General features: G+C 36.5%; 1 protein-coding gene across 2 annotated transcripts in view; it reads left to right on the top strand.

Moving 5' to 3' along the window:
* Positions 1–27,477, top strand: part of LOC150093578 (vacuole membrane protein 1-like) — a 229,721-nt gene that overhangs the window by 192,141 nt on the left and 10,103 nt on the right. For both annotated transcript variants that reach the window (XM_090413135.1, XM_090413134.1), the window contains one exon: positions 516–618. In XM_090413135.1, the coding sequence (XP_090269261.1) occupies positions 516–618 (103 nt within the window). The remainder of the gene's footprint in view (positions 1–515; positions 619–27,477) is intronic.

The raw sequence follows: 27,477 nt of genomic DNA, 5'->3' as shown, positions 1-27,477 counted from the left end.
ACAGATTGCAATGAACATAACATTAGCCACTTATATTATTGTTTCCCATGAATCCCAATAGTACTCTTGCTTTTCGTAAAGTAGGAACACCCATTGATACATTGTATCAGTGTAGTAGTGGCAAAGACATCAGACTACACATAGTTTTTAAACTAATTTTTGTTCTGTTTGTTGGTGATGTTTGATTATACTTCATGTGACATTTATATTGAATTTGTTTCTGAAGATGTGTCTTTATCTGTTATAAAAAAAAATTTTAAAAAGTCATTAATTTACACCACAACCACATTGTGTATCAATGAAATGGAATTCATTTAGCTTTCAGACCATCTTCAGGCTTCTGCTCAATATAATATATCCTGTTGACAATTTTACTCTTTCATATCATGCTTAAGACCAGATGATTTCTTGAAATGTACTAACTTTATCTAGCACATTTTTTAAAACTAATTAACAGTGTTTGTGTTGACTTTAGCTGCATATTAGATATAAACCATTTTTCTTTATTTTTTTAGATATATTCCATACGTAGGAAAACGTTTGCAAGTTCCATTTATGGAATTACTAGCCAAACAAAAAGCTAAACTGCATCGTAAAGTAGGAACACCAATTCATCAGGTAGGCTTTTTTCTTCCCTCTGTGATTATTTAGAGTAGCTCTTATCTTTTCTTTTTGCCTAATAGGACAGTTTGAAATTGTGTACTTGATCATTTAGTCCCAAATTCTGTCCTTAGACCTAGGCAGGCAAGATGGAATCCCAATTTAGAGGGCCCTGCATATCACAAACACACGCGCGCACACAAAATTAAATTTGAAACTAAAAACATCAAATAAATTTGAAAATTAGAAACTGGCTTTTATATTTGAGTTCAAGAACAGAGTATTTTTCTATTACTGCTACATGTTTCACAGCCCATCTTCAAGATCAGCTTTGACCCAGTGAAGGTATTTTTGACTGGAAATACTTAGATTCTCATTTAAACAACATGAAACATCACTTGCATACAAAAAAAAAAAAAAAAAAAAAAAAAAAAAAAAAAAAAGCTGAATAAACAGCAAACAGTTGATGGTATTCAACAAAGACATGCAACTATAGAACATTGGCATGATGTTCTTAAAAGAATATTATCTGTTCCAATATTTAGCCAAGCATTATGCTTTTTGTGGTATTAACAGCACAGTGTTTATAGAAAGCAATGGAAAATTTCTAGGTTTAGTAGAAATGATTTCGAAATTAGATGCTAGAATGGTTGAATATGCAAGATGGATAAAAAAAAGTAATGAAACAAATGATCATTATTTAGGATGGAGAATCCAAAATGAGATTATTAATCTAATGCATAATATAAAGTGAGAGAAGAAATCATGCATAAAATAAAAAAAAAAACTAAATGACATATTAAACAACAAACATTTATTATATAGGGGTGGCCCATAAGTCATGAAGTGGTTTAAAATGTGAATAAGTAATATAAAAAAAAATCTCCAAGTTCTGTATATCATTATAACCAAAAAAAAACATTCATAAATAAAAAGTTCATTTAAACGTTTAAACCCTTTTGTGACTTATGGACCACCCTGTATGTATTGTTGAACTGCAGAAGTCAAAATTAAGGAGTATTTCATTGATTTTCCACCTGTTGTAAAGAATATAGGCTTCTACTTACTTCACTGAAAAAACGTCTTTCAAATTTAGGCATGGATTTAAAAGATTGTCGACAGCATGCTTATAATAATAGCAATAACATGGTTGGTAAAGAAGGTGACATGTCAGAATTTTGGCAAAAATCCAGAAGCATTCTGTATATCATATATGGCTCATAGTTTGAATTTGTTGCTTGGAGACATGACCTCAATTGTGCTGATAGTGATGATTCTTGGAACATTTCAAAGATTATTGCATTTTATGGATCTGCCAGAAAGGTAAAATGGAACATCTTGATAAAACACATATCAAATTTGACTTTCCAACCACTCTTGGACACATGATGGGAATGCTAACTAAATGCTATAAAAACAATTAGATTTAATTTAGATAAGTTATGAGATTCACTAGAAGAATTAAGAAAAACATCTGAAGATCTCAAATAGAAAGTAAATCATGGTCTTTGGTGGGAAATTAAATTAATTTTAAATTGGTGTTATCTGCAGTTATTTGGTATGAACTGTTGTTTGCTATTAATAAGGTTAGCAAAAATAAAAGTAACATTCCAATAAAATATAAGGAAATTAGAATGAAAAATGTTTGCATGATTATGAAGGAGAAGATTCACATACAAATAATCCCGAAACTAATTTCTATGGAGCCTATTTGTGGGTTGTTATAGATACCAAGGCATATCTCAAATAAAGAGATTTTAACAAATTGAGCAACATACAACTGTTTTTGGTTTTCTTTATGATATGTCAGCATTGAAAATTTTGAAAGAACTTAAAACCATGGATCAAGATACTTAAAAGATGTTGATATTTTGATATTTTCAGCAATAAAGATAATTTATCATGATCCCATTACATTGTTTAAATGGATATATAAACTTCATGGTTCATTTCTAGATCTAAGTATTGCTTGAAGAATTTTATTGATAGTTCTGGTTGCTATTGACTCAACAGAACAAAGTTTCTCCAAATTGAAATAAATTAAAAAAATAAACAAACTAAGAACTGTCAAGAGAACACAAATTATGTGAAAATGTTGATTATAACAACATAATTAAATTTTGCTGAAATGAAGACAAGAAAAATAAATTTTATGGAAGAATATATAATTTATGAATTACCGTATTTTTCCATAGATAACGTGCACCTTCAACATTTTCATCACTCCTTTTGCTGTGTTGATAATGCGCATGCACCAACTAGCGATAGAGTTAGGAAGTACAGACAGAGAACGGAGGAATTCTTTAAAAACACGTGCATTGCTAGTAGCAGTGGTCGACATGGAAGACAGAAGTATTTCTAGGAGAAAATCCTACACAGCACAGTTCAAGCTTGAAGTGGTAGAAGTAGCAAAGGGAATCGTGAAGTTGGTAGATTGTTCAGTGTTGGAGAAAGTAGTGTTCGTAAAAGGCAAAAGGCTGAAACAGTTCTGAAATGTTTACATATGAGGAAATGTGCTATGAGGTTTAGAAGTTGCTTGACCAACCATAGGAAAAAAACTGTTTGATTGGGTTGTTAGTGAAAGAGCTAAAGGTATGAGAATATCCACTGTCCGTGTGTTGCAGGAATCGAAAAGAATTGCGCAAAACGATAATATAAAGGATTTCAAGGCCTACCCATCTTGGGTTTTTGGATTTATGAAGAGAAACAATTTAAGTGTGCGACAGGGAAGTGAAAATAGCTAAATTTCGTTTGTTTCTGAGAGAAAACAACTTGTGTGGGGTTGATGCTTGTCACTTTGGGAATATGGATGAGGTTCCCGTAAGTTTTGACATGCCTAGTTCTAGGACTGTGAATCTGAAGAGAGCAAAAGAGTTTTAAGTTGCTACAACAGGGCATGAAAGGTCTAACTTTACTGTGGTTCTCCATAACTGCAGATGGTTCCAAACTGCCACCGATGGTGATTTTCAAAAGAAAGACTGCTTCAAAAGGTTGTGATTCCAAAGATGATATTGTTACTGCTAATGATAAAGGTTGGATAAATTCAGGTTATGAAATTTTGGTTGGAGAATGTGTGGCGAAAGAGAAAAATGGCATTTTTTAACCCAAAATCTTTGTTAGTATTGGATTCGTGTAGGGCACACATGACAGCAGAAGTTAAAACAATTGTAAGTATTCCAAATTGGCCATCATTCCAGGTGGTTTAACAAACAAACTCCAATTCCTTGATCTTGCAGTAAATAAACCATTCAAAGACAATGTGGACTAAGGGGGAAGACTGGATGATGAATGGCATCCATGAATATAACAAAACAGGGCATATGAAAAGAACGTCATATAAAGATATAGTTATGTGGATTATAGAAAGTTGGGCTGCTGTAAGTGAAAACTGTGTTAGAAATGGTTTCATTAAAGCACAAGGGAATGAAGTGGTGTTCGGTGACAATGATTATGAAGCTGAAGAAATACCAAACAAAAGTTTTAACACAATTGATTCTTTCAATATTGAGTCTGATGAAGAATTTTTTGGATTTGAATAGTATAACGTTTAATAAATATTGAGTAATACTGCTACCTTAGTTTTGTTGTTACATTTGATTTACCTCTCATACCTTTCAGATGTATACCGTGCATGTTCATTTTTAACAAATTTAGACTTTTTTTGTATAGATAACTAATCCAAATATCACACATCAACAGAACACCCAGACGTTGTCTTTGATATTTTGCCAACTTTCAGTCATGCAAAAACTTAAGTTTTACACATTTTTTGATTTTACCAGCCATTTAATGGAAACATGCATGGTAGACATAATACTGTTTTTTAAATATTTCATGCATTTAAGGCAAACTAGAATTTATTAAATACCCTTATACATTTGACTCAGTGTTACATGAACATCATTCAGAGAGAAAGTAGAAGCATTAGCTACAAGGAAACAGGTATTAGTTCCAGGGAAACGGGTATAATTATGTAATTTTAAAGAAATAAAAATAAAATAAAAGTGATAAATAAAAATAATATTATAATAGTAATGTTGTTTAACAAGTTGACAAAGGAAATGCAACTGTTTTGATGGACACCATGAACTGCAATCGCAAATATAATGTTTTATTATGAAGATAGATCTACTTACAGTGGAATCATCAGCGATCCTACTCAAAGCCAGTTAAATTAAATAAATTATTAAATCAAACATACTCCTTAGATACTAATGTTAAATATTATGTTAATTAGATAAATGTCTGCGCCATTGTTAAATAAAGTTAATTATTTAAACTTAACTTACTTTTTCGAACTACTTCTTTCATCGTCACTAGGTTAGACCTATAAACTACTTAAACATAAACCTTTCAAGGTTAATCTTACCGTGACCAATTTCTGTTACCCCCCCCCCCCCCCCCCTTGCTATTAAACAAGCTTTATATTCAATGTTTACTTAATGTATGTGGTTCCTCACTCTCATACAAAATCAAATTAGAAAATTTATTTTATTATCGACTGTGCCATCTAAATTGAATAAATATTGCTTGAAAGTAAGGGTGAGGAAAAACAGCAATTAATCACTAAATATATATTAATTCTCTATATGCAAGTCGTGACTATTCGTATCTTCTTATACCCGCAGGTTCACATTTTTTGGAGATAGTGCATTTGCCAAAAGAAAAGATCAGGTAGTTACAAAACAAAAACATTTATTTTTACTAGACAAGAAGTACATTAACACTAGAGAGATTTTGCACACTATCACACTTAACCCTTTTTCAAACAGGTAATGCAATTTGTATGACAAAATTCCCAATTACTGGGTAAACTCATTAAACATAAACATAACCTATGTACATACTTGCACACTGCGGTAACAGATTAAATAAAATCCTTCCCTCAAACACTGGCATAAATATAGCCTGACTATATATCAGTTCTCAAGAGTACATCTCCCCTATGCTAAACTAAGTGCACATTCACAGTCTTAACAGACAAGTTCTCTAACAATATTCCCACAAAACTTTGCGACTTAATATATACACACACGTTTTCTTGTAGGCACATTCATGAACCCAAGATACACTTTCTAACAAATTACAAAAATATTGCCTACTTACATATTCATCATAAATAATGAGTCCAAAATACAGCATACTTCTTCAGTACTTTAGCATCTTCTTTTGATAAACTTCCTGGCTGCTTGGACATCATAGGCAGTTGCTAGTAGATCTTTTAACTGTCACACATTCAATATGGAATTGGCTTGCTGCGATCAAAAGATGTAGGTCATACAGCATTTGATGAGAAAAGCCTTGGCGATGAAAAAGAGAATGCCTTAACGGCGACAGGTAAAACGCCTTGGCGACGAGCGGAAGGAAAAGCCCCTGATGACGACAGAACCAAAAGGCCCGATGACGACCGGAAGAAAAAGCTTTGAGCCAAGGGCCACAATCTTCTTTTATGCAAAATTGTCACCAATTGTTCTCTATTGCTGTCTTTTCAGGATTAGCCTCTAGCGATGAATTCAATTCTGCCTGATCAGTCAACAAAGGTTTACCTTGCAACCTTTGGTTGGTGTTTCGCCATCGCTAATCTGGCTTAATCCCTACTTACAGCTTTACATATAGTCAATGTACGTGCACTTTTAGTGACACTTTATTTAGCACATATTTTTTTCATTACACTTTAAATATTACTAAATACTGAAAAATTAAAAATTTCGAAAATGGGTTGTGAAAAATTTTTTTGCAAGAGATTTTACACTAATACAAACCAAAAGTTGTAAATTCGTCACACTCATTCTTCATGTATTTATGGCATTCCTAAAGAGCACGGATCTGGTTATCCATTACATTCATAGTTAATTTCAAAGGATCTTCTACTTATTATATGACAAAATATCTCTCAAAGCTTCCCTGAAACTTCATTGGCAAAACCACCTCTTATATCAAAAGTAGTTTTGACTTGAAAGGAAAAAAAATTAAAGATTGTCTTCAAGAGTCTGAAATGATGATTTCTTCTGATGCGATTTCTCTGCTTACAAACATACCACTCCAAGAAACTCTACTCCTTTTACAAGGAGAGAGAGTTTTTCCTGATAGCATTGTTAAATTAAAGTTTACTGTCAGTGCTGGGTAATTTACTTGACAGAATAAACTGTTTAAACAAATTGAATGTACTGCAATAGGCAGTCCTATATTGACTGAACTAGTTTATTACTTTTCAGCATTACGGTACTGTCGTATCTAATGTTTCCTGCTTTGAAGGCAATTCTTATTGAATCAATCCACTTGGACCTTGGTTGTCTTTTTTTTTTTTTTTTTTTTCTGAATGAGTGAGCACAGGTGTCTGATGACACCTGTGCTCACTCATTCTATTCAAGTGGCCATACCACCTTAGGTTAGCATTGCTCACATATTCTTGAATGCTAACAATATCAAGTTCCATTCTAATATCTTCAATTTTAATATTATTCTGCCATTGATCTCATTTGTTCACTCTAATTTTTCTTGGAACTCTCATATCTATGGTCTCTGGTCTTTGATCAAGTGCCTTATTTTCTAACCTAATTCTGATAACTTAAAACTAGCTTGAACACTGTCTAGTTTTGGCTAATTTATCTCTTATTCCCTATATATTTATTCAACTTCCCCTCCCCCCACCACCATCATACCAGATCTGTTGCTTATTCTGTTGTCTGTTTCCAAATTTAATTTGCTAACTTCACTAAAAACTGTGTCTAAATAGCTGAAATATTTTACTTGCATTGGTTCTCCGTTGAGAATGCAGCTGAAGTTTTTTATGTTCTTGCCTATTTTCATAGTTTTGGTCTTTTTATTGCTGATTTTCATGCCAAATTTGTTATAGCTGCTATGCAATTTAGTAGAGAACTCTGGAGACTTGCACTGCATGTGTTTAGGAGTACATCTGCATAAAGTAAAGAGCTAAGTTTGATATTGCTAATTCTAATATCAATTTTAATGCCACTTTCTTTCATGATGCAATCCATATAGATGATGAATAAGAGTGGAGATAATGTGCATCCTTCCTATGCTGAATTTTACATCAAACTATCTTCCCGTATTTCCTTCAGTTCTGACTGCTGAGCGACACCTTAAATATAGCTGATATATATTGCTCTTTATAATGTTCCATTTACCTCATATAATTGTATAAGTGTTTTGAAAAGCTTTTCTCTGTGCACCTTGTCATATGCCTTTTCCAGACCTACAAAACTAAAGTACTGATCCTTGTCGTATTCTCATAATTTCTCAAGTATTTGTCATTAAATATTATTATGATTATCATCAGACCTCCATTGAGTCAAGAGACTCATTTATGTCCCACGCTCACACACACAACTCATCATACTTTCGCATAAATGCATGCACTGTCTTTGCACTCACCACACTCTCAGGAATGCATTCCAATTACCCACCACACTCCATTCAAGAGTAAACAAGAGGCTATCCCTGCTTCCAGGGATAGCCTCTTGTTTACTCTCTATCTCCAGACATTTTATAAAATATCTCATTCACATTAATCTATTAATTACCAATTTATGTCTCAATCATTTTTTTGCCCCTTCTTTCTATTCAGTAAGCTCTGCAATTTGCATTCTCTCAATCTCTCCTCATACTCCACATTCCAGAGACCAGAAACTGACAGTGAATCGTCTCTGAGCACTCTCCAATAACTCATCATCCTTGGAAAAACCAGGTTACAAAATTTGTGCACAGTAATCCATATGTGGTATGATCAAAGCATTGTACAATGAAATCATTCTTCCTTACTTCTACATGTCAGTGTTCTCTGCATCATTCCTATAATCTGCTGTGTTGTCCTCGCATTTTAACAAAATGTCCACAAAATTTCAAGTCCCTAATTGCATACTCCTCATGTCCTACTCCTCACCCGAGATCTCTCATTCTCCACCTCTTCTAGGATATCCCCACAGTCCTATACTCTGCATCCCATCTTTGCTTCCCAAATTTTAAAACCTTACACTTTGCTACATTAATCTGACATCCCTGCACACTCACCCATTCAGATAGTCTATTCAAGGCTACAAGATTTGCTCTACTTTTCATAACTCTCCCCAATTTTGCATCATCTGCAAACAACTGTATGTCACCATTCAAGCCCCTTCCAATGTCATTTACATACAAATTAAACAACAGTGGCTCTGAAACATACCCCTGTGGCACACTACTTATGGCTTTCCTCTTCTGGGATATCATTCCCCCATACACAACTTGCTGATACCTATGAGAGAGAGAGTATGAGGGCTCAACTCCAGTCATGGGGAATTTGACCTTCTGAACAGGCCCTCTGAATTATGCAGTGTAGCCACTGCAACATTTTTATACATCCATGTTTAAGTATTTCTTGTCATATATCATCTACTCCATCTGCCTTTCCACTTTTCAAGTTTTTGATTGCTTTTTATACCTCAAGTATTGATATGTAAATTGAAATTTTCTACTACTGTTCTGTGACTGCTTGTTTCATTTTAACAGTCTTTGAAAACTATTACTGCAGACATTGGGAGGGTTGCTTAAGCGTTAAAGCTGTATAACTGAGAGGAGACATATCACCTTCAAGGAATGTGGAGAACTGGCTGGGACTTCTGACCTAATGTCCAGTCCTCACTTTCATGTGGTGTGCTCTATTAGTAGGCATCCACTGTGTACAGAATGAAAGAGGTATGATATGTACTCTTCATCCCATCTTTGCTTCCCAAATTTTAAAACCTTACACTTTGCTACATTAATGTGACATCCCTGCACACTCACCCATTCAGATAGTCTATTCAATGGTGGGGGGGGGGGGGGGTGGGGGGGGGGGGGGGTGGGGGGGGGGGGGGGTGGGGGGGGGGGGGGGTGGGGGGGGGGGGGGGTGGGGGGGGGGGGGGGTGGGGGGGGGGGGGGGTGGGGGGGGGGGGGGGTGGGGGGGGGGGGGGGTGGGGGGGGGGGGGGGTGGGGGGGGGGGGGGGTGGGGGGGGGGGGGGGTGGGGGGGGGGGGGGGTGGGGGGGGGGGGGGGTGGGGGGGGGGGGGGGTGGGGGGGGGGGGGGGTGGGGGGGGGGGGGGGTGGGGGGGGGGGGGGGTGGGGGGGGGGGGGGGTGGGGGGGGGGGGGGGTGGGGGGGGGGGGGGGTGGGGGGGGGGGGGGGTGGGGGGGGGGGGGGGTGGGGGGGGGGGGGGGTGGGGGGGGGGGGGGGTGGGGGGGGGGGGGGGTGGGGGGGGGGGGGGGTGGGGGGGGGGGGGGGTGGGGGGGGGGGGGGGTGGGGGGGGGGGGGGGTGGGGGGGGGGGGGGGTAGTTCCTTTAGAAGATGGCAATGTGACGTTGCCGAAATATCGGAAATATTTATTAAAGTATAATTTAATTTATATTCTTAACTACGTTGTTCAATTCCTTAAGTGTTTTAATAATGCTATGTGACTTATTCTTGCATTCATATTTTAAATGTTGTAGACAGTTTGCTTTCTCCCTGAATGATGCTCATGTTGCATTGAGTAAAATATACAGGAATATGCCAGCCAAAAGGCTGTAGGCTCAAATCCCATTCCATGGGCATAGATGTTTGTGATGGTCTGTGAAAATACCAGTGGCGTTAGATGTCGTTGGACTCCCTGTAGGTCGTGCAATAATATTTAAAAAATAGTATTATGTTTTGATTTTGTCAGTATGAAGAATGTTTGTCAGCTTGATTTATAACTTTTAAAGATTCCAATATAAGATTTATAGGCCTCGGTTTGTTAGGGATGACTCGATCCTGAGGTTCTTGAATAAAGGTTGTTGAATACGAATTTTTTTTTTTTTTTTAAATTGTACTCACTTGGCTTAAATCACAAATACATATGATGGTTATTTATTGATTTGTTTATTTTATTTTATTATATTATTTTTCATACAATTGCAGACTGTGCCTGTTTCCCTAAAACTTTAATATTTGTGGGTTCCTGCTTTTTGAGCACCATAGGACTTTATTCTTACCGAATTTATGGGGTAGTCCAGTCAAAATTACATGAGCATGCTTAAAATTCCCATAACCATCTCACTAGTTCATTGGGTTAGACAGATGGCACTGCTGGGGTGCATACTCACTTGATTATTTATTCCTGCATTTGGTAGTAATCCATTGATTTTGAGTGATTCTTAGTTAACATTTAACACTAGCTAGGGTAGATATTTGTTGGAAGTTTTTCCACTTAGTTATACTATAAATTAAAAATACCAAGAAATTATATACTTGAAGGGCTTAGTAGTATACATATAATTTTTATATATTTTATATTAATCTGTATTATAACACAGTATGCATAAAAGAAAATTAAAGTTTATGATTAATGGCACTGGAGCCTCCATTGCTCAGTCAACATAGAACTGTACTTGGTTAGAAAGGCATGGGTTTGAATTCATTCTAGGACATGGGAACCTTTATAAGACATTTTCAGCTGAAAGAGAGTTAGCTAGCTGGCCTCATATGGTTTGGGTTTTTCTTTCTGGAAACTTCTTTTTTTTTTTAAATCTTGCAAGAAACACAAACAAACAAACCAGTTAGAGAATAACTGACTATACAATTAACACACACATAGTCATCATCATCATCAAGTTCCTGCCATGTACCCTCAAGGGGTGTACAGGATATGATAGTACTCCATGAAAAATTTACATCATTACTAACTTCTTATCTACAATTTTCCTCCAAATCAGTCTGTTACTTGTCCAGACTCCAACATTATCAGATCTTATATTTCTATTGTCTAAGGCACTTTGTACCGTATTAATCCACCTATATCTTGGTCTTCCTCTGGGTCGTTTTCCTGCCAACCTAGCAGAGAACACTTGTTTTGCTAATCTTTCCTTGCCCATTCTGTTTAAGTGACTGTACCACCTAAGATTAGCTCTGTTATGCATTCCTGGATGCTGACAATGTCAAGTTCTTTCCTAATATCCTTGTTTTTAATATGATATTGCCATTGATGCCATCTATTCACGCCTATAATCTTTCTCAGGACTCTCATATACGCAGTCTCTGGTTTTCAGTCAAGTGTTTTATTTCTGACCCAGCTCTCAGATCCATAAGTTAAAACTGGTTTAAATACTGTCTTGTATACAGCTAATTTAGTGTTCCGACTAATTTCTCTCTTATTCCATATGAATTTATTCAATTGACTTCCTACCGTACCAGCTTTGTTGATTCTGTTGTCAACATTCCATATTTAATTTACCATCTTCAGTAAAAATCGTGCCTAAGTAGCTGAAATGTTTAACTTGTTCCACAAATTCTCTGTTCACAATGCAGTTGACATTTTCAACGATTCTACCTATTTTCATTGTCTTTGTATTGCTGACCTTCATACCATATCTATTACAACAGTTATTCAATTTAGTCAGAGAATCTTGCAAACTTGTAGTGGATTTATTTAGAAGTATAACATCGTCTGCATAAAGCAAAGAGCTGACATTAACATTTCCAATTCTGATATCATGTTTAATTCCACTTTCCTTCATAATGTGATCCATATAGATAATGAATAAAAGAGGGGATAATATATATCCTTTTCTCACACCAGATTTAACATTCAACTATCTTCCTGTACTACCTTCGATTCTAACTGCTGACTTCCAACTCAAATAAAGACTAAGTATTGCTTGATATAATCCCCCATTGATACCATATAACTGTAGTGTATTGAATAGCGTCTCTCTTGACACCTTGTCGTATTCCTTTTCCAGATTGACAAAACTTAAATACAGATCTTTGTTATATTCCCATGATATTTCAACTATTTGTCGTGAAGTGAAGATCTGATCCTGACAGCCCCTATTTGAAATGAGTCCAGCTTGTTCTTCACCAAGCTTTTCTTCCACAATTCTTCTCAACCGTTTCTCCAGTATATCTGCATAAATCTCACCAGGAACACTCAGTAGGGAAATATCTCTATAATTCTCACATTCAGTTTTATTTCTCTTTTTATGTATGGATACTATGAGCTCTACTTCAATTATCGGGAATTCGTTCCTCTGTCCAGGACTTCTGAACTATGCAGTGCAGCCACTGTCAGAATTTTATACCACCATACTTCAGCATTTCTATTTGAATATCATCTACTCCTGCTGCTTATCCACATTTCAAGCCTTTGATAGCTTTTTCTACTACAAGTATGGATATGTATTCCTGACTGTATGCCTGTTGAGTGTTTTTTTACCACTGTGCTATCAATGCTTGTTTCATTTAGCAATTTTTTGAAGTAATTACTCCATACTTCAAAGATATCTTTTTTTCCCGTTTTCATGTCACCTTTATCATCTCTAACTCCTTTTACAGTACTCTTTCCTCCATTTCTAAGCTTCTTCAATAACCTCCAGAATATTTTGCCACCTTCTTGATATTTATTTTGTATGTTCTTGCCAAAGTCCTCCCATGACTCATGTTTAGCTAGTTTTACACAGTGTTTAGCTTTCTTACATTTGTCTCTGTATTCTCTAAGAGCACAAGCTGACTTATTTGCCAGGATCTTTTGATATGCTTGTTTCTTTTCCTTCACTGTCTCTTTAACTTCTTGTGTTCACCATGGAGTTCTGATTTTTCTATCCTTCCAAACAACCTCACCACATGCCTCTCTGGCTGAAACAATCAGAGTTTTCTTCAAGGTTTGGTTCCTATTTTCAAACCCTTTCATTTTTTCTTCTATAATCTTTGTGTATGTTATTTTATATTATTTTATATGTTATTCTTTTCAATATGAAATTCAATTTTTTCTTGCTCAATACTAAATAGTGATCACTTCCAATTTCAAATCCTCTGTACACTGGTGTTCTGCACCAGGTAGAAAACATCACCATCAACAATAACATAGTTAATGAGACTTTTCTTATTCCTAGCCTCTTCTCTCCATGTGAATTTGTGCACATTTTTATGTTGGAACATGGTGTTAGTAATAACCAGTCCATGTCCTGAGCAGAAATCCAACAGATATTTGCCATTATTATTAGCTTTGTTCTTTTCTCCAAATTTTCCCAAAACATTTTTGTATGTCTGACATTCACTTCCTACTGTGCTATTTAGATCCCCAACAAGGACCAACTTTTCCTTTTCCATTGTGTCAGTAGCTTTCTCTAAAGCCTCAAAAAATTCCTCCACTTCTACCTTAGTAGAGCCTCCTGTGGTACCATAGGCACAAATAAGTCTCATTGTCCAGTTCCCCATTCTCATATTTGCCCACATTACTCTACTTCAGACTGACTGACATTCAAGAAGATTAGCCTCGTATTTTGTGTTGAATACTATGGCTACTCCTTCTTTTCCTTGATTTTCATTGCCTGAATATAACATTTTGTATTTATTGCTCAGAAAGATCTCACCAATTTATGTCTTTTTTGTTTCAGTCACCCCTATTATGTCGATCTGGTACGTATCTAATTCCTCAGCTAGCTCCATTTCTTTGCCATTTGGGCTTCTTATGTTGATAGTACTCATCTTTAACTCTGGTGATGTTGAGTTGGGGGTGTGCTTTCAGATTTGTTCCAGTAGGTGACTTTTCGCTGTTTACCCTGGTTTGACCGGCCGATGCCCCAGCCGGTATGAAATTCTGTCATGTTGTACCATCATTTTGTATTTTGGTTTATGCCAATAAGCATACAATTTGCTCGGCTAAATTCCAAATTACCAGCCCATCCTCATCCGTTCAGTATCCAGGTAGATACCCAACAAGATACGCCACGAGAAGGTGAGGATCGGACATTAGGGCAGAAGCCCTGGTTGGTTCTCCACATTCCTTTAAAGGCTATGTGGAGGTCTCCTCTCTGTTATACAGCTTTGACCCTTAAGCACCTCCACACACATAGTAGGCTATGTAAATAAGATGAACTGCTCTTTTAAGGCATTAATAAACTACGTGGATTCATTGTGAAGAATTTACGGAGAAAAAAAAAGATGTGTTTAGTAATTACTTAACTTATAATTTTGAAAATAACACTCAACGTTTTGATCTCTGTATTGAGGCCATCATCAGGAAAATGCACATATGCCAGGACACAAGCTATATTACACTACACAAAAGTAAGATAAATGTGAATGCTCTGTTAATAATTTACCTTAGCCTCACCTGTGAAAAAAATAAAATAATAATAATAAATTTAAAAAAAATTATACATAAATATCATCATCAAATTCCTGCCATGTACCCTTAAGGGGTGTACAGGATATTATGGTACTACATGACAAAAATTACATCATTACTAACTTCCTATCTACAATTTTCCTCCAAATCAGTCTGTTACTTGTCAAGACCTCAACATTATCAGATCTTATATTTCTATCGTCTAAGGCACTTTGTAACACATCATTCGACCTATATCTTGGTCTTCCTCTGGGTCGTTTTCCTGCCAACCTGGCACAGAACACTTGTTTTGCTAATCTTTCCTCGCCCATACTGTTTAAGTGATTAAACACCTGAGATTAGCTCTGCTAACGCATTCCTGGATGCTGACAATATCAAGTTCTTTCCTAATATCCGTGTTTTTAATATGATATTGCCATTGATGCCATCTGTTCACGCCTATAATCTTTCTCAGGACTCTCATATCTGCAGTCTCTAGTCTTTGGTCAAGTGTTTTACTTCTGACCCAGCTCTCAGATAAATAAGTTAAAACTAGTTTGAACACTACCTTGTATACAGCTAATTTAGTGTTCCAACTAATTTCTCTCTTATTTCATATGAATTTAATCAATTGACTTCCCACCATACCAGCTTTGCTGATTCTGTTGTCTATTTCTATTTTTAATTTACCATCTTCAGTAAAAATCGTGCTTAAGTAGCTGAAATGTTTTACTTGTTCCACAGGTTCTCCATTCACAACATAGTGAACATTTTCAATGATTCTGCCTATTTTCATTGTCTTTGTCTTTTTATTGCTGACCATCATACCATATCTATTACAACAGCTATTCAATTTAGCCAGAGAATCTTGCAGACTTGTAGTGGATTTATTTAGAAGTATAACATCATCCACATAAAGCAAAGAGCTGACATTAACATCTCCAATTTTGATATCATGTTTAATACCACTTTCCTTCATAATGTGATCCATATAGATAATGAATAACAGAGGGGATAATGCACATCCTTGTCTCACACCAGATAACATTAAACCATCTTCCTGTACTCCCTTCAATTCTAACTGATTACAACTCAAATAAAGACTAAGTATTGCTTGATATAATGCCCCATTGACACCATATAACTGTAGCGTATTGAATAGCTTCTCTCTTGGCACCTTGTCATATGCCTTTTCCAAATCGACAAAACTTAAATACAGATCTTTGTTATATTCCCATGCTTTCTCGACTATTTGTCGTAAAGTGAAGATCTGATCCTGACAGCTTCTAATCCAGCTTGTTCTTCACCAAGCTTTTCTTCCACAATTCTTCTCAACCGTTTCTCAAGTATACTTGCATAGATCTTGCCAGAAACACTCAGTAGGGAAATACCTCTGTAATTCTCACATGCAGTTTTATTTCCCTTTTTATATATGGGTACTATGAGTGCTCTACTCCAATCATCGGGAATTCGTCCCTCTGTCCAGGCTTTCTGAACTATGCAGTGCAGCCACTGTAAGACTCTTATACCACCATACTTCAGCATTTCTGGTTGAATATCATCTACTCCTGCTGCCTTTCCACATTTCAAGCCTTGGATGGCTTTTTCTACTTCAAGTATGGATATGTATTCCTGACTGCATGCCTGGTCATTTTTTTTACCACTGTGCTATCATCACTGCGTGTATCATGTAGCAGTTTTTCAAAGTAATTACTCCATACTTCAAGGATATCTTTTTCTCCCATTTTCATGTCACCTTTATCATCTCTAACTCCTTTTACAGTACTCTTTCCTCCATTCTTAAGCTTCTTCAACAACCTCCAGAATATTTGGCCACCTTCTTGAAATTTATTTTCTATATTCTAGCCAAAGTCCTCCCAAGACTTTTGTTTAGCTAGTTTTACGCAGTGTTTAGGCATTCTTGCATTTGTCTCTATATTCTCTAAGAGCACAAGCTGACTTATTTGACAGAAACCTTTGATATGCTTTCTTCTTTTCCTTCACTGCCTCTTTAACTTCCTGTGTCCACCAGGGAGTTCTGATTTTTTTATCCTTGCAGACAACCTCACCACATGCCTCTCTGGCTGAATCAATCAATGTTTTCTTCAGAGTTTGCCACTGAATCTCCAAGGTTTGATTTCTGTTCTCAAACTCTTTCATTTTTTCTTCAATAATCTTTGCGTAATTTAGTCTACAGTTCACATCTGAGAGCTGCTCAACTTTTATTCGCTTTAAAACTTTCTTACATGTTATTCTTTTCAATATGAAATTCAATTTTATCCTGCTCAAGACTAAATAGTGATTACTTCCAATTTCAAATCCTCTGTACACTCTGGTGTCCTGCACCAGGGAGAAAACATCACTATCAACAATAACATAGTCAATGAGACTTTTCTTATTCCTTGCCTCTTCTCTGTATGTGAATTTGTGCACATTTTTATGTTGGAACAGGGTGTTAGTAATAACCAGTCCATGTCCTGAGCAGAAATCCAACAGATATTTGCCATTATTATTAGCTTTGCTCTTTTCTGTAAATTTTCCCAAAATATTTTTGTATGTCTGACAATCACTTCCTACTCTGCTATTTAGATCCCCAACAAGGATCGACTTTTCCTTTTTCATTGTGTCAGTTGCTTTTTCTAAATCCTCAAAAAATTCCTCCACTTCTACCTTAATAGAACTTCTGTGTGACCATAGGCACAAATAAGTCTCGTTGTCCAGTTCCCCATTCTCATATTTGCCCACATTACTCTACTTGTGACTGACTGCCATTCAAGAAGATTAGCCTCGTATTGAATACTATGGCTACCCCTTCTTTTCCTTGATTGTCATTTCCTGAATATAACATTTGGTATTTATTGCTCAGAAAGATCTCACTAGTTTTTGTCTTTTTTTTGTTTCAGTCACCCCTATTATGTCGATCTGGTACTTGTCTGATTCCTCAGCTAGCTCCATTTCTTTTCCATTCAGGCTTCTTATGTTGATAATACCGATCTTTAACTCTGGTGATGTTGAGTTGGAGTTTGTTTTCAGATTTGTTCCAGTAGCTGACTTTTCGCTGTTCGCTCTGGTTCCCTGTTGAAAACAACGGGGGGCTTTGTTTAACCGGGCGACGCCCCAGCCGGCATGAAATTTTGTCATGTACCATCATTTTTTATTTTGGTTTAACCAATAAGAATACAGTTTGGTCGGCTAAATCCCAAATTGCCAGCCCATACTCGTTCGTTAAGTATCCAAGTAGATACCCAACAGGGTGCACCACGAGAAGGTGAGGATTGGACATTAGGTCAGAAGCCCTGGTCTGTTCTCCGCATTCCTTTAAAGGCTATGTGGAGGTCTCCTCTCAGTTATACTGCTTTGACCCTTAAGCACCCCTATACATAAATATAAATACATAATAAATTAATAAATTCAAATAATTTTTATTATTATTATACGTCACCTTCATGGAGTCCGAAGATTCATCATGGGGGAGACCAAATCTATCCACACAATCTATCACACCTCTCCTTGAACCCATTAATAGACAAAGAACTCACAACTGACTGGCAACCAATTCCACTCATTCACAACTAGTCCTCACACCTTTATTCAATTTCCAAGGGTGATCCTTAGTTCTGGTCTGTCTAGCGAAGTACTGAAACATTTCCCCTGCATCTATCCTATAAAACCCTTTAAGCAACTTAAATATCTCCATCATATTCCTTCTTTTTCTGCTATCAGCCAACCTACAATCCACACCCTCAATCTGTCTTCATAGAGAACATTCCACCGGCCACTCTCCATCTTGTCACTCGCCTCTGAATCCTCTCCACCTCTTAAAATTCCTCATCACCAAGAAACCCAGGGACTAGACTTGAGCAGAGTAATTCAAATGTGGGCATATCAACTTCCTTATCTCTACTTGTTAACCCTTGGATCATTACAAACATGCCATACGTGTTCGTTGGTTTCGTTTCTTTAGCGTTACTAATGCTGTGAGTGTTTCCATAATTCGTCGCCAGCATTGTTCCCTTTCTTAGCACGTTTCATAAACTTTTTCATTTTGCATTCATTATAACCATGCTAGCTGGTTTATGATTTAATTTTCTTGCTTACACATAGGAGGCTCTCTAGATCAGTCAGTATAGATGAAGTCTATACTGACTGAAAGTCAGTATAGACTTTCCCTTTGGTCAGAAAGACCCAAGCTCAATTCCCCTCAGTGACGTGAGGAACCTTTATCTGGTCTCTTTCGACTAAAGGTTAGTTAGCTGGTCTCATGTTTAGGTGTGTGTGTGTGGTGGGGGGGGGGGGGGGTTCACCCAGAAATGCGTTTTTTTTGTCCCCCAGAACAGGCAAACCATCCCCTTGAACACCCTTCTACAGATATAGGATACCTCCAGGAATAAGGAGTAACCAACCTATTCCATAGGATTTCGGTTTCAAATACCTACACGGTAATATGTGTAGGGCTATGCGTGAGCGTAAATTAGGATAGGATACATAGTCACTGTGAGAAAAGAAATTTCTGTACTTTGCTAAGAAATGAAAGTAAGAAGAATGCACGTGGTGTAAAAAAAATAGCTTCAATGTCAGTTTTGCAAACTTTTGCTTGCACTTTTTTATGTGGTTTGCCCTACCTGGCAAAATGCATATGTCAACCAATTGCCAGGTAGGGTTGTGTGCTTCAAAATCTACTGTACAATTAGAAACTTCAGAAGAAAGATCAATGAATGTAGATTATTGTAGTTATTCTCTTTCTTTCTTTCTCTCCCGTAGTCCTTAATGGACCATTGGGTCACTCATGGATGGTAGGTGATATTCTTTGTTAGCTTCCTCCACTCATCTCGGTCTCTTGTTCTTGATGTCAGTTGAGAAAGGGTGGAATTTGTCCATTTTTTGATGTTATCAGTCCATTTTAATCGAGGTCAGTCCCTAACTCTTGATCCTGGAACGATTCCTTCTAGTGCTTGCTTTGGAATGCCATTAGCCCTCTCCACATGTCTGAACCATTTCATCTGTCTTCTTCAATGACTGTCAGAATATTTTCCCTTTTTCTCCCATCTATTGAATCAATCAGTTTTCGGACATTTTCATTGGTTTCATGAGCAGTATAGGGAATTCTCAAGTCTTCTGTAAGTTTTCATTTCAAAAGACAGAAGTCTCCTCTCATCTTCTCTCAATAAAGTCCAGGCCTCACAACCATACAAGAGGGTAGAATTCACCAAGGTGTCAAATAGTCTGGTTGTGATTGCTATTCTGTTATCTCCCCACAATGGTTTTAACTTCTGTAGGGCCACGGTTGCCTTAGCAATTTGGTATTTAATGTTGGTTTTTGAGCGGCCATCTTGACTCAACGTGCTTCCTAGATAAGTGAACTTGTTTACGTTCTCAATTTGTTTATTGCGATTTGTATCTTTAAGAGTTCAACGTCTGATTTTGAGGTTATTTTTGTTTTTTGTAGGTTTATGTATAATCCATACTTTTTTAATGTTCCAAAAACGCAGCTGGTTATCTCTTGTAATTCTTCTTCACTTTTTGCCAGAAGATCGATATCGTCTGCAAAACGTAAGTTATTTATTCTTAGTCCGCCAACTACTATTCCAAGTGTCATATTCATGAAGAGCTTCATCTATGACATATTCCAGAAAACAATTAAAAAGAAAAGAGGGGACAAGATGCATCCCTGTCTTAACCCCCATTCTGCCCGGAACTGTTTACTACTGTAATTTTTAATTTCAATTCTCATATCAGATGAGGAATAAAGAGATTTAATAATCCTAATGATTTTGTTGTCAATACCATAATGTTCTAAAATTTTCCATGATGCCTCGTGCCATATTGAGTCAAAAGTTTTTTTAAGGGTCTAAAAAGTTGTGACAGATTATTTTGTTATGTTCTATGTATTTTTCACCTAGTATGTGTATTGTAAAAATATGGTCGATTGTACTTCTGGACTTCCAGAAACCTGCTTATTCATCTGATAGTCTGCTTTCTATTTTCTTTTCGATTCTTGACAATAATATTTTTAACAGGATTTTGCTTGGATGACTAATAAGACTTATTGTTCTATAGTTGATACATTTATTGCTGTTTCCCTTTTTAGGAAGCCTGCCAATCAGAAGGCCAAGTCTCTGTGTTCCATATGTCCTGGAATAAATTTAGCAAGGTGTCTATGATGATGATGTCACCTCCCTCACATATCAGTTCCATTGTAACACCATCAATTCCCAGTGATTTTCCTATTTTTGAGGAGCTAACTGCTGCAATGACTTCTTCTTTTAATATCGGGTAATCTCCTTCCTCCGAACCTCCTGGCAAAATTCCGTCCATAATATCGTCAGTCAGTTGAGGGTCCTTTTGATTTCAAGGTTCTTCTTTCGTCGTATAGATCCAAAATATTTTTGGTTATCCAAGGTTTATTGACTTTCCTTTTGTATCCAAGAATTTCTTCAGCTGTCTCAGTTAACTTTTGTGAGAAGTATTTAGTTTTAAATTCGATATTATCATATTTTTTGAAGCTTGTGTTTAAAAATTTGTTTTAATTTGTATTTATATAGTGTATTTGTTTGGGGATCTTTTAAATTTTCTATATTATATCTTTTACGAGTTGATTTTGTAGGTTATTGTATATAATAATTGTAGTTATTATTGTATGTATAAAAATCATTTATTAGTTAATATTCTCTATAATAAATCATTGACAGTTTTTGTATAAAAATTGTAAATCAATACTTTTTTTATACCTTGTTAATCAAGTAGTATTGAAATTTGAAAAAAAAAAAAAAAAAAAAGAAACTGGAACTTGAATAGTCAAATGGTTAATGTGTTCTTCAATAGCCAAACTGTCACTCTACCTAATTTTGCATCATTAGCAAACAACTGAATATTTCCTTTCAGGTTATTTCCTATATCATTTATGTACAAATTAAACAGCACTGACCTTGCGGCACACTACTAGCGACTTCTTTTTGCCTTGATTCTGCCCTTCCATATGCCACTTTTTGATATCTATCCAGCAGCCATCCTCTTATCCACTTAACTATTGTTATATCCATTCCCATTTGTTCAAATTTCTGTAATAGAGTTACATGTGGTATTATTCTGTCAAATGCCTTTAAGCTTTTCAATCCCCTCACTATAATTATATGTCTAAGATTTCATCATCATTTATGCATTGCCAAATTCTTGATACGTACCCTTGAGTTGGGGGGAGGTACAAGATGATAATTATGATAGGAAAGAACTTGACCATCCAGGAATGTGTTAGCAGAGCTAATCTCAGGTGGTATGGTCAAGTTCTTTCCTGTAAGTGATCCTAGTACGTAGTACAATCACGGGCAACTCGTTGCAAGGGTGGTAAAGCTCAGATCGCTATTCTTAGGTATTTTCCATAATGGAAAACACATTTCCTAGGAAATGTATTTTACATTATGGAGGGAGGTCACTACCCAGACCGGTTTCAGCCTTTTTTGAGGCCTCATCAGTGAGCAGCTAGACCTAATACCGAAGTGTATAGCGAAAAGAACTTATATACTCTGCGAACGAGTTTTCCAAGTAGGTGCAACCATTAAGTTACTTAAGTATAAAGAGCTAATAAGCTTCATTTCGATCGGTGGTAAAGCTCAGAATAGCGATCTGAGCTTTACCACCTTTGCAACGAGTTGCCCGTGATTGTACTACGTACTAGGATCACTTGCATTGGCTAGCGCTAGTGTTCGCCGATACTTTATAGTTTACTATATTCGGCAAGAAACTCTCTGATTCCTATCATTGAGTTTCTTATTCGGTTTTAAAACTATGTGGGATTTAATATCCCCTTAATTTTAGTAATGTTTTCATTGCCGAAATGAAGCTTATTAGCTCTTTATACTTAAGTAACTTAATGGTTGCACCTACTTGGAAAACTCGTTCGCAGAGTATATAAGTTCTTTTCGCTATACACTTCGGTATTAGGTCTAGCTGCTCACTGATGAGGCCTCAAAAAAGGCTGAAACCGGTCTGGGTAGTGACCTCCCTCCATAATGTAATAACAGCATACATTTCCTAGGAAATGTGTTTTACATTATGGAAAATACCTAAGAATAGCGATCTGAGCTTTACCACCTTTGCAACGAGTTGCCCGTGATTGTACTACGTACTAGGATCACTTGCATTGGCTAGCGCTAGTGTTCGCCAATACTTTATAGTTTACTATATTCGGCAAGAAACTCTCTGATTCCTATCATTGAGTTTCTTATTCGGTTTTAAAACTATGTGGGATTTAATATCCCCTTAATTTTAGTAATGTTTTCATTGCCGAAATGAAGCTTATTAGCTCTTTATACTTAAGTAACTTAATGGTTGCACCTACTTGGAAAACTCGTTCGCAGAGTATAAGTTCTTTTCGCTATACACTTCGGTATATTAGGTCTAGGTGCTCACTGATGAGGCCTCAAAAAAGGCTGAAACCGGTTTGGGTAGTGACCTCCCTCCATAATGTAATAACAGCATACATTTCCTAGGAAATGTGTTTTACATTATGGAAAATACCTAAGAATAGCGATCCGAGCTTTACCACCTTTGCAACGAGTTGCCCGTGATTGTACTACGTACTAGGATCACTTGCATTGGCTAGCGCTAGTGTTCGCCGATGTTCGCCGATACTTTATAGTTTACTATATTCGGCAAGAAACTCTCTGATTCCTATCATTGAGTTTCTTATTCGGTTTTAAAACTATGTGGGATTTAATATCCCCTTAATTTTAGTAATGTTTTCATTGCCGAAATGAAGCTTATTAGCTCTTTATACTTAAGTGTCTTAGAAAAGATTAACTTCTATTTCTGTTTATAGGTCAGATTTATTTCAAACTAAGTTATACCAACTAGTTTCGCCAACTATAGCTGTTGGCTTCGTCAGGGTAAAAGATATATAGATGTAAGACCACTTAAACGCTGAAACTATTACACTAAAACTGTAAATGAACCGAATATAATTACATTTTTACAAAAAACAGAAGAATGCATACATCACATGCATAGAGCGTGTATGATCTCACTTGTTATGTAGGAACGTCCTGTAATTTGTACCAAAATTTAATTATGCCAAGTTTAATGATCTAATGAGGGTCTTCCAGATCTTAGGCAGAATTAATCATTGGTTTCTATTTAGTTTTGTTTTGAACGAATAACTGTTGTGGCTTCTTTTATCATTTGGGAGTGGAAATCCTCTCTAAGTAGGGCATGGAGCTTTTGTCCCATTCTATGGTATGGTTTGTCCTTGAGAAATGAAAGGCTAACCCCGATTTATCTTCTCTGTTATTGTTTATGTCTCCTATGTGTTCCTCTTTCCTGATTTCAAAACTTCTAGAATCTGACCAATATAGTTCAAGCTGCACGATCAGGGGATGTTGTAGACTTGTAGACATATTTTTACAAATATGTTGTAGACATATTTGTAAAAAGGAGGACTGTGTTTTGGAGATCTTAAGAATCAACAGATGGTCTTTGAAGGTTTAAAACCACTTGTATTCCATGTGGCTTGAGGTGTCTGGCAAGCTTATTGGAAACTGTCCCTGTATACGGAATTACGATAGTGGAATTATAATGTATATCTTCGGGCTGTCTTTGAATGGGGGGGGTCACAGAAAAGTATCTTGTGGATCAATTTTCTAGGATAACCATTCTTTGTAAGGTTATTTGATATCAGGGAGAGTTCATCTTTGAGGTCTTTATCATCTGTCGTAATGAGAGAGGCTCTATTTTTTAGCATGTGTACAATACTAAGTTTCTGAGAAATGTGGTGTGAAGAAGTGAAGTGCAAGAATCGACCTGTATTGGTTGGTTTGCAATAGACTGTAAGGCTGATGTGTCCATCTGTTTGTTTCTTAATTAAAGTGTCCAGAAATAGTAATTGGTTTTCTTTCTCAAGTTCTAAAGTGAATTTAATTTTGTGGTGCAAAGAGATGATCTTGCTTAGAAACTTGAACAGATCCTTTTCAGTGTTTTTCCAAACAATAAAAATGTCATCCACACATCTTCACCACACTGCAGGTTTCGGGCAGAGTTGGATTAAGCAAAATAAGCATGTACTTAGGGCATCATGGAAGGGGGGGGGGGGCACCACAGAATTTCTGCTTTAGTTAGATGACGAATTTAATTTAAATTAACTTTTAATTAGTTGTTCATTGTTTTTATCTTTTCTTACTGTTACCTACTTTGTTTCAATAATGACGTGTAGAAGGCCTAATAAAACTCTAACCACGTGCATGATGGTTCGTTTACACTGTATTATTGCTCACAACGCTTTCTGGCACTACTATTGCGTCAAATGAGGTAATTTTTTATAATTAACGTCACCATTTTATTTATTATTTGCCTGTCTGTTTTAGGTCTTGTTTTAATATATTATGTCTTATAAAAGACATAATTTATTAAAACAAGAGCAAATATAAAACAAATCACATGGTTTTCTCAGAAACGCACCTCCAGTAAAAGGCCTAGCTGTTGCAGAAGTATGACTACGGTAAAATAAGAGTTAATTAAAGCACAAGATTCAGCTGTAGGCCGAAAATTAAATTGTTCGTATGATTTTGCCTGTGATATGTGAAACTGTGTTGATTGCCACCTAATATTCAACAAAATAATCTTGTTATTTCTGTATTTAACAGATCCCAAGAACCAAGATGAAACGTGTTCAGTTAAGTTGTGCACAAAAGCTAAAACTATCAAAAAAGAAACAAGAGGAGACTTTGGAATTAGATTCCAAGACTGCCAAGCTGACTGATTTCTTCACACAAGTTCCACAACATTATATACCAATTCCTGATCAGAGCCAATATCCGTCATCAGAAGTGGACACAAATACCACTTTAATCACTTCAAAATCAAAATATGATGATGTTGGAATCATCAAGGTGTCACAAGCAGGTTCATCTAGCACATGTCTCACTACTGACCTCACTTTGTCTGTAAATTCTCTTGATATCTCTACAATGTTGATGCAAGTTGCTTTACAAAACATTCTGAGGTTGAAATAATTGCTGAAAATTAAAGTTTAGTGGGCCATGGTGATGGTGGTGAAATGATTCAGTCTGAAAAGATGAAGTAAATATAGCAAAAGATCCAGGGTTGTGGCTTGATTTCTCTGCTGATGACGTGGCTTATTGGACTGCTTGTGGACCCAGTGACTGTCAACACCACAATGGGCCATTTGACAAGTCTTACTGACATTTCAGTAGTGGCAAACCAGTAAGATACTGTTCGCAGAAACATTTTGTTAGGACAAAAGCCAATGGTGAGGAATACAAGAGAGAGTGGTTATTGTATTCACCATCAATGGGATCAGTTTATTGTTTTGTTTGTAAACTGTTGCTCCTAAAAATTTCTCACATTTTGTTACAAGAGAAGGGTTTAGTGACTGGCGAAATACTATTGTAATTGATCAACATGAAAAAAGCACTACTCACCGAGACTCTATGCTAACATACTTAACTCGCAGACAAGGTGTAGGGTTGGGACAACAGTTGGAAAAACAAATTCAGGAAGAGTGTGATTACTGGTAACATGTCCTGAGGCGTGTCATAGCTGTTATTCATACATTAGCTGAACGTGGCTTGGCTTTTCGAGGAACAGAAGAAAGATTTGAATCATTGCAAAATGGGAACTTTTTAGGGCTGCTTGAGCTCATAAGTCAGTTTGATCCATTTTTAGCAGGTCACATTGTGAAATATGGAAATTGTGGCAAAGGAAATCCTTCTTATCTGTCCAAACCCACCTGTGAGGAACTCATTCAATTGATGGCTCAAAAGGTCCACGTGCTTATTGTTGATGAAGTAAAATCTTCTGGTTATTTTAGTTTGTCAGTTGATTCAACACCAGATCTGTCACATATCGACCAGTTAAGTGTTGTACTTAGGTACTTAAAAGATGGACAGCCTATTGAACGCTTTCTGGAAATGAAAAGCCATACCGGTGAGGAAATGGCAAATCAGGTGTTGCAGTACTTACGTAAAGTTTGTCAGCTAAACTTTTCAAAATGTAGGGGTCAGTCTTATGACAATGCTGCTAACATGTCTGGGCATTATAAGGGGATGCAGCAAAAAATTTTTGAAACAAACAAGTTTGCTATATATGTGCCCTGTGCAGCTTATTCACTAAATTCAGTAGGCTGAAGTGCTGTTGACTGCTGTCAAGAGGCAGTTAATTTCTTCTCTACAGTGTGGTTGCTCTATACCTTTTTTTCAGCCTCACCCAGTCGGTGGACAATTCTTAATGGTTGTATTGGAAATGAAAATGTCTTAAAATCCCTCTCTGATACCAGATGGGAGGCACATGCTATGGTATCAGCAGCAATTTTTGAAATCTTTCCTTCAGATTTTAGAAGCATTAGACCGTATAGCCGAAGACCAGTCACAAAAGGGCGACACTAGAAGAGAAGCAGATAATATTGCAAATAAGATGCAAGAGCTAGAATTCGTTTTTATGTTGAATATTTGGGATGAGAGTTTGCAAAATTTTCATAGAGTAAGCCAAGTTCTACAGAATGAGGATGTCAACTTAAAAACATGTGCAGATCTGTATGGATCATTAGCTGACCACTTGTGCACTTCACAAAATGAATTTGAAAGATATGAAGCAGCTACAAAGAATGTGCTACCAGATGTTGATTACAAGGCGGCTCAAACTCGCAAACATATCAGAAAGAAGGTACCCATGATGGAGATGCTCCAGAAGTATATCTGAATGCCAGAGATAAATTTCGTATCACCACCTTTTACACAATTGTTGACAAACTTGAAACTGAGATGAGAAGAGGAGA

Source organism: Typopeltis vanoorti, chromosome 23, assembly GCF_054136105.1.
Source record: "Typopeltis vanoorti isolate ZY-2024b chromosome 23, IOZ_Tvanoo_1.0, whole genome shotgun sequence".
NCBI lineage: Eukaryota > Metazoa > Arthropoda > Arachnida > Uropygi > Thelyphonidae > Typopeltis > Typopeltis vanoorti.
This window is presented reverse-complemented; position numbering and strand designations above follow the sequence as displayed.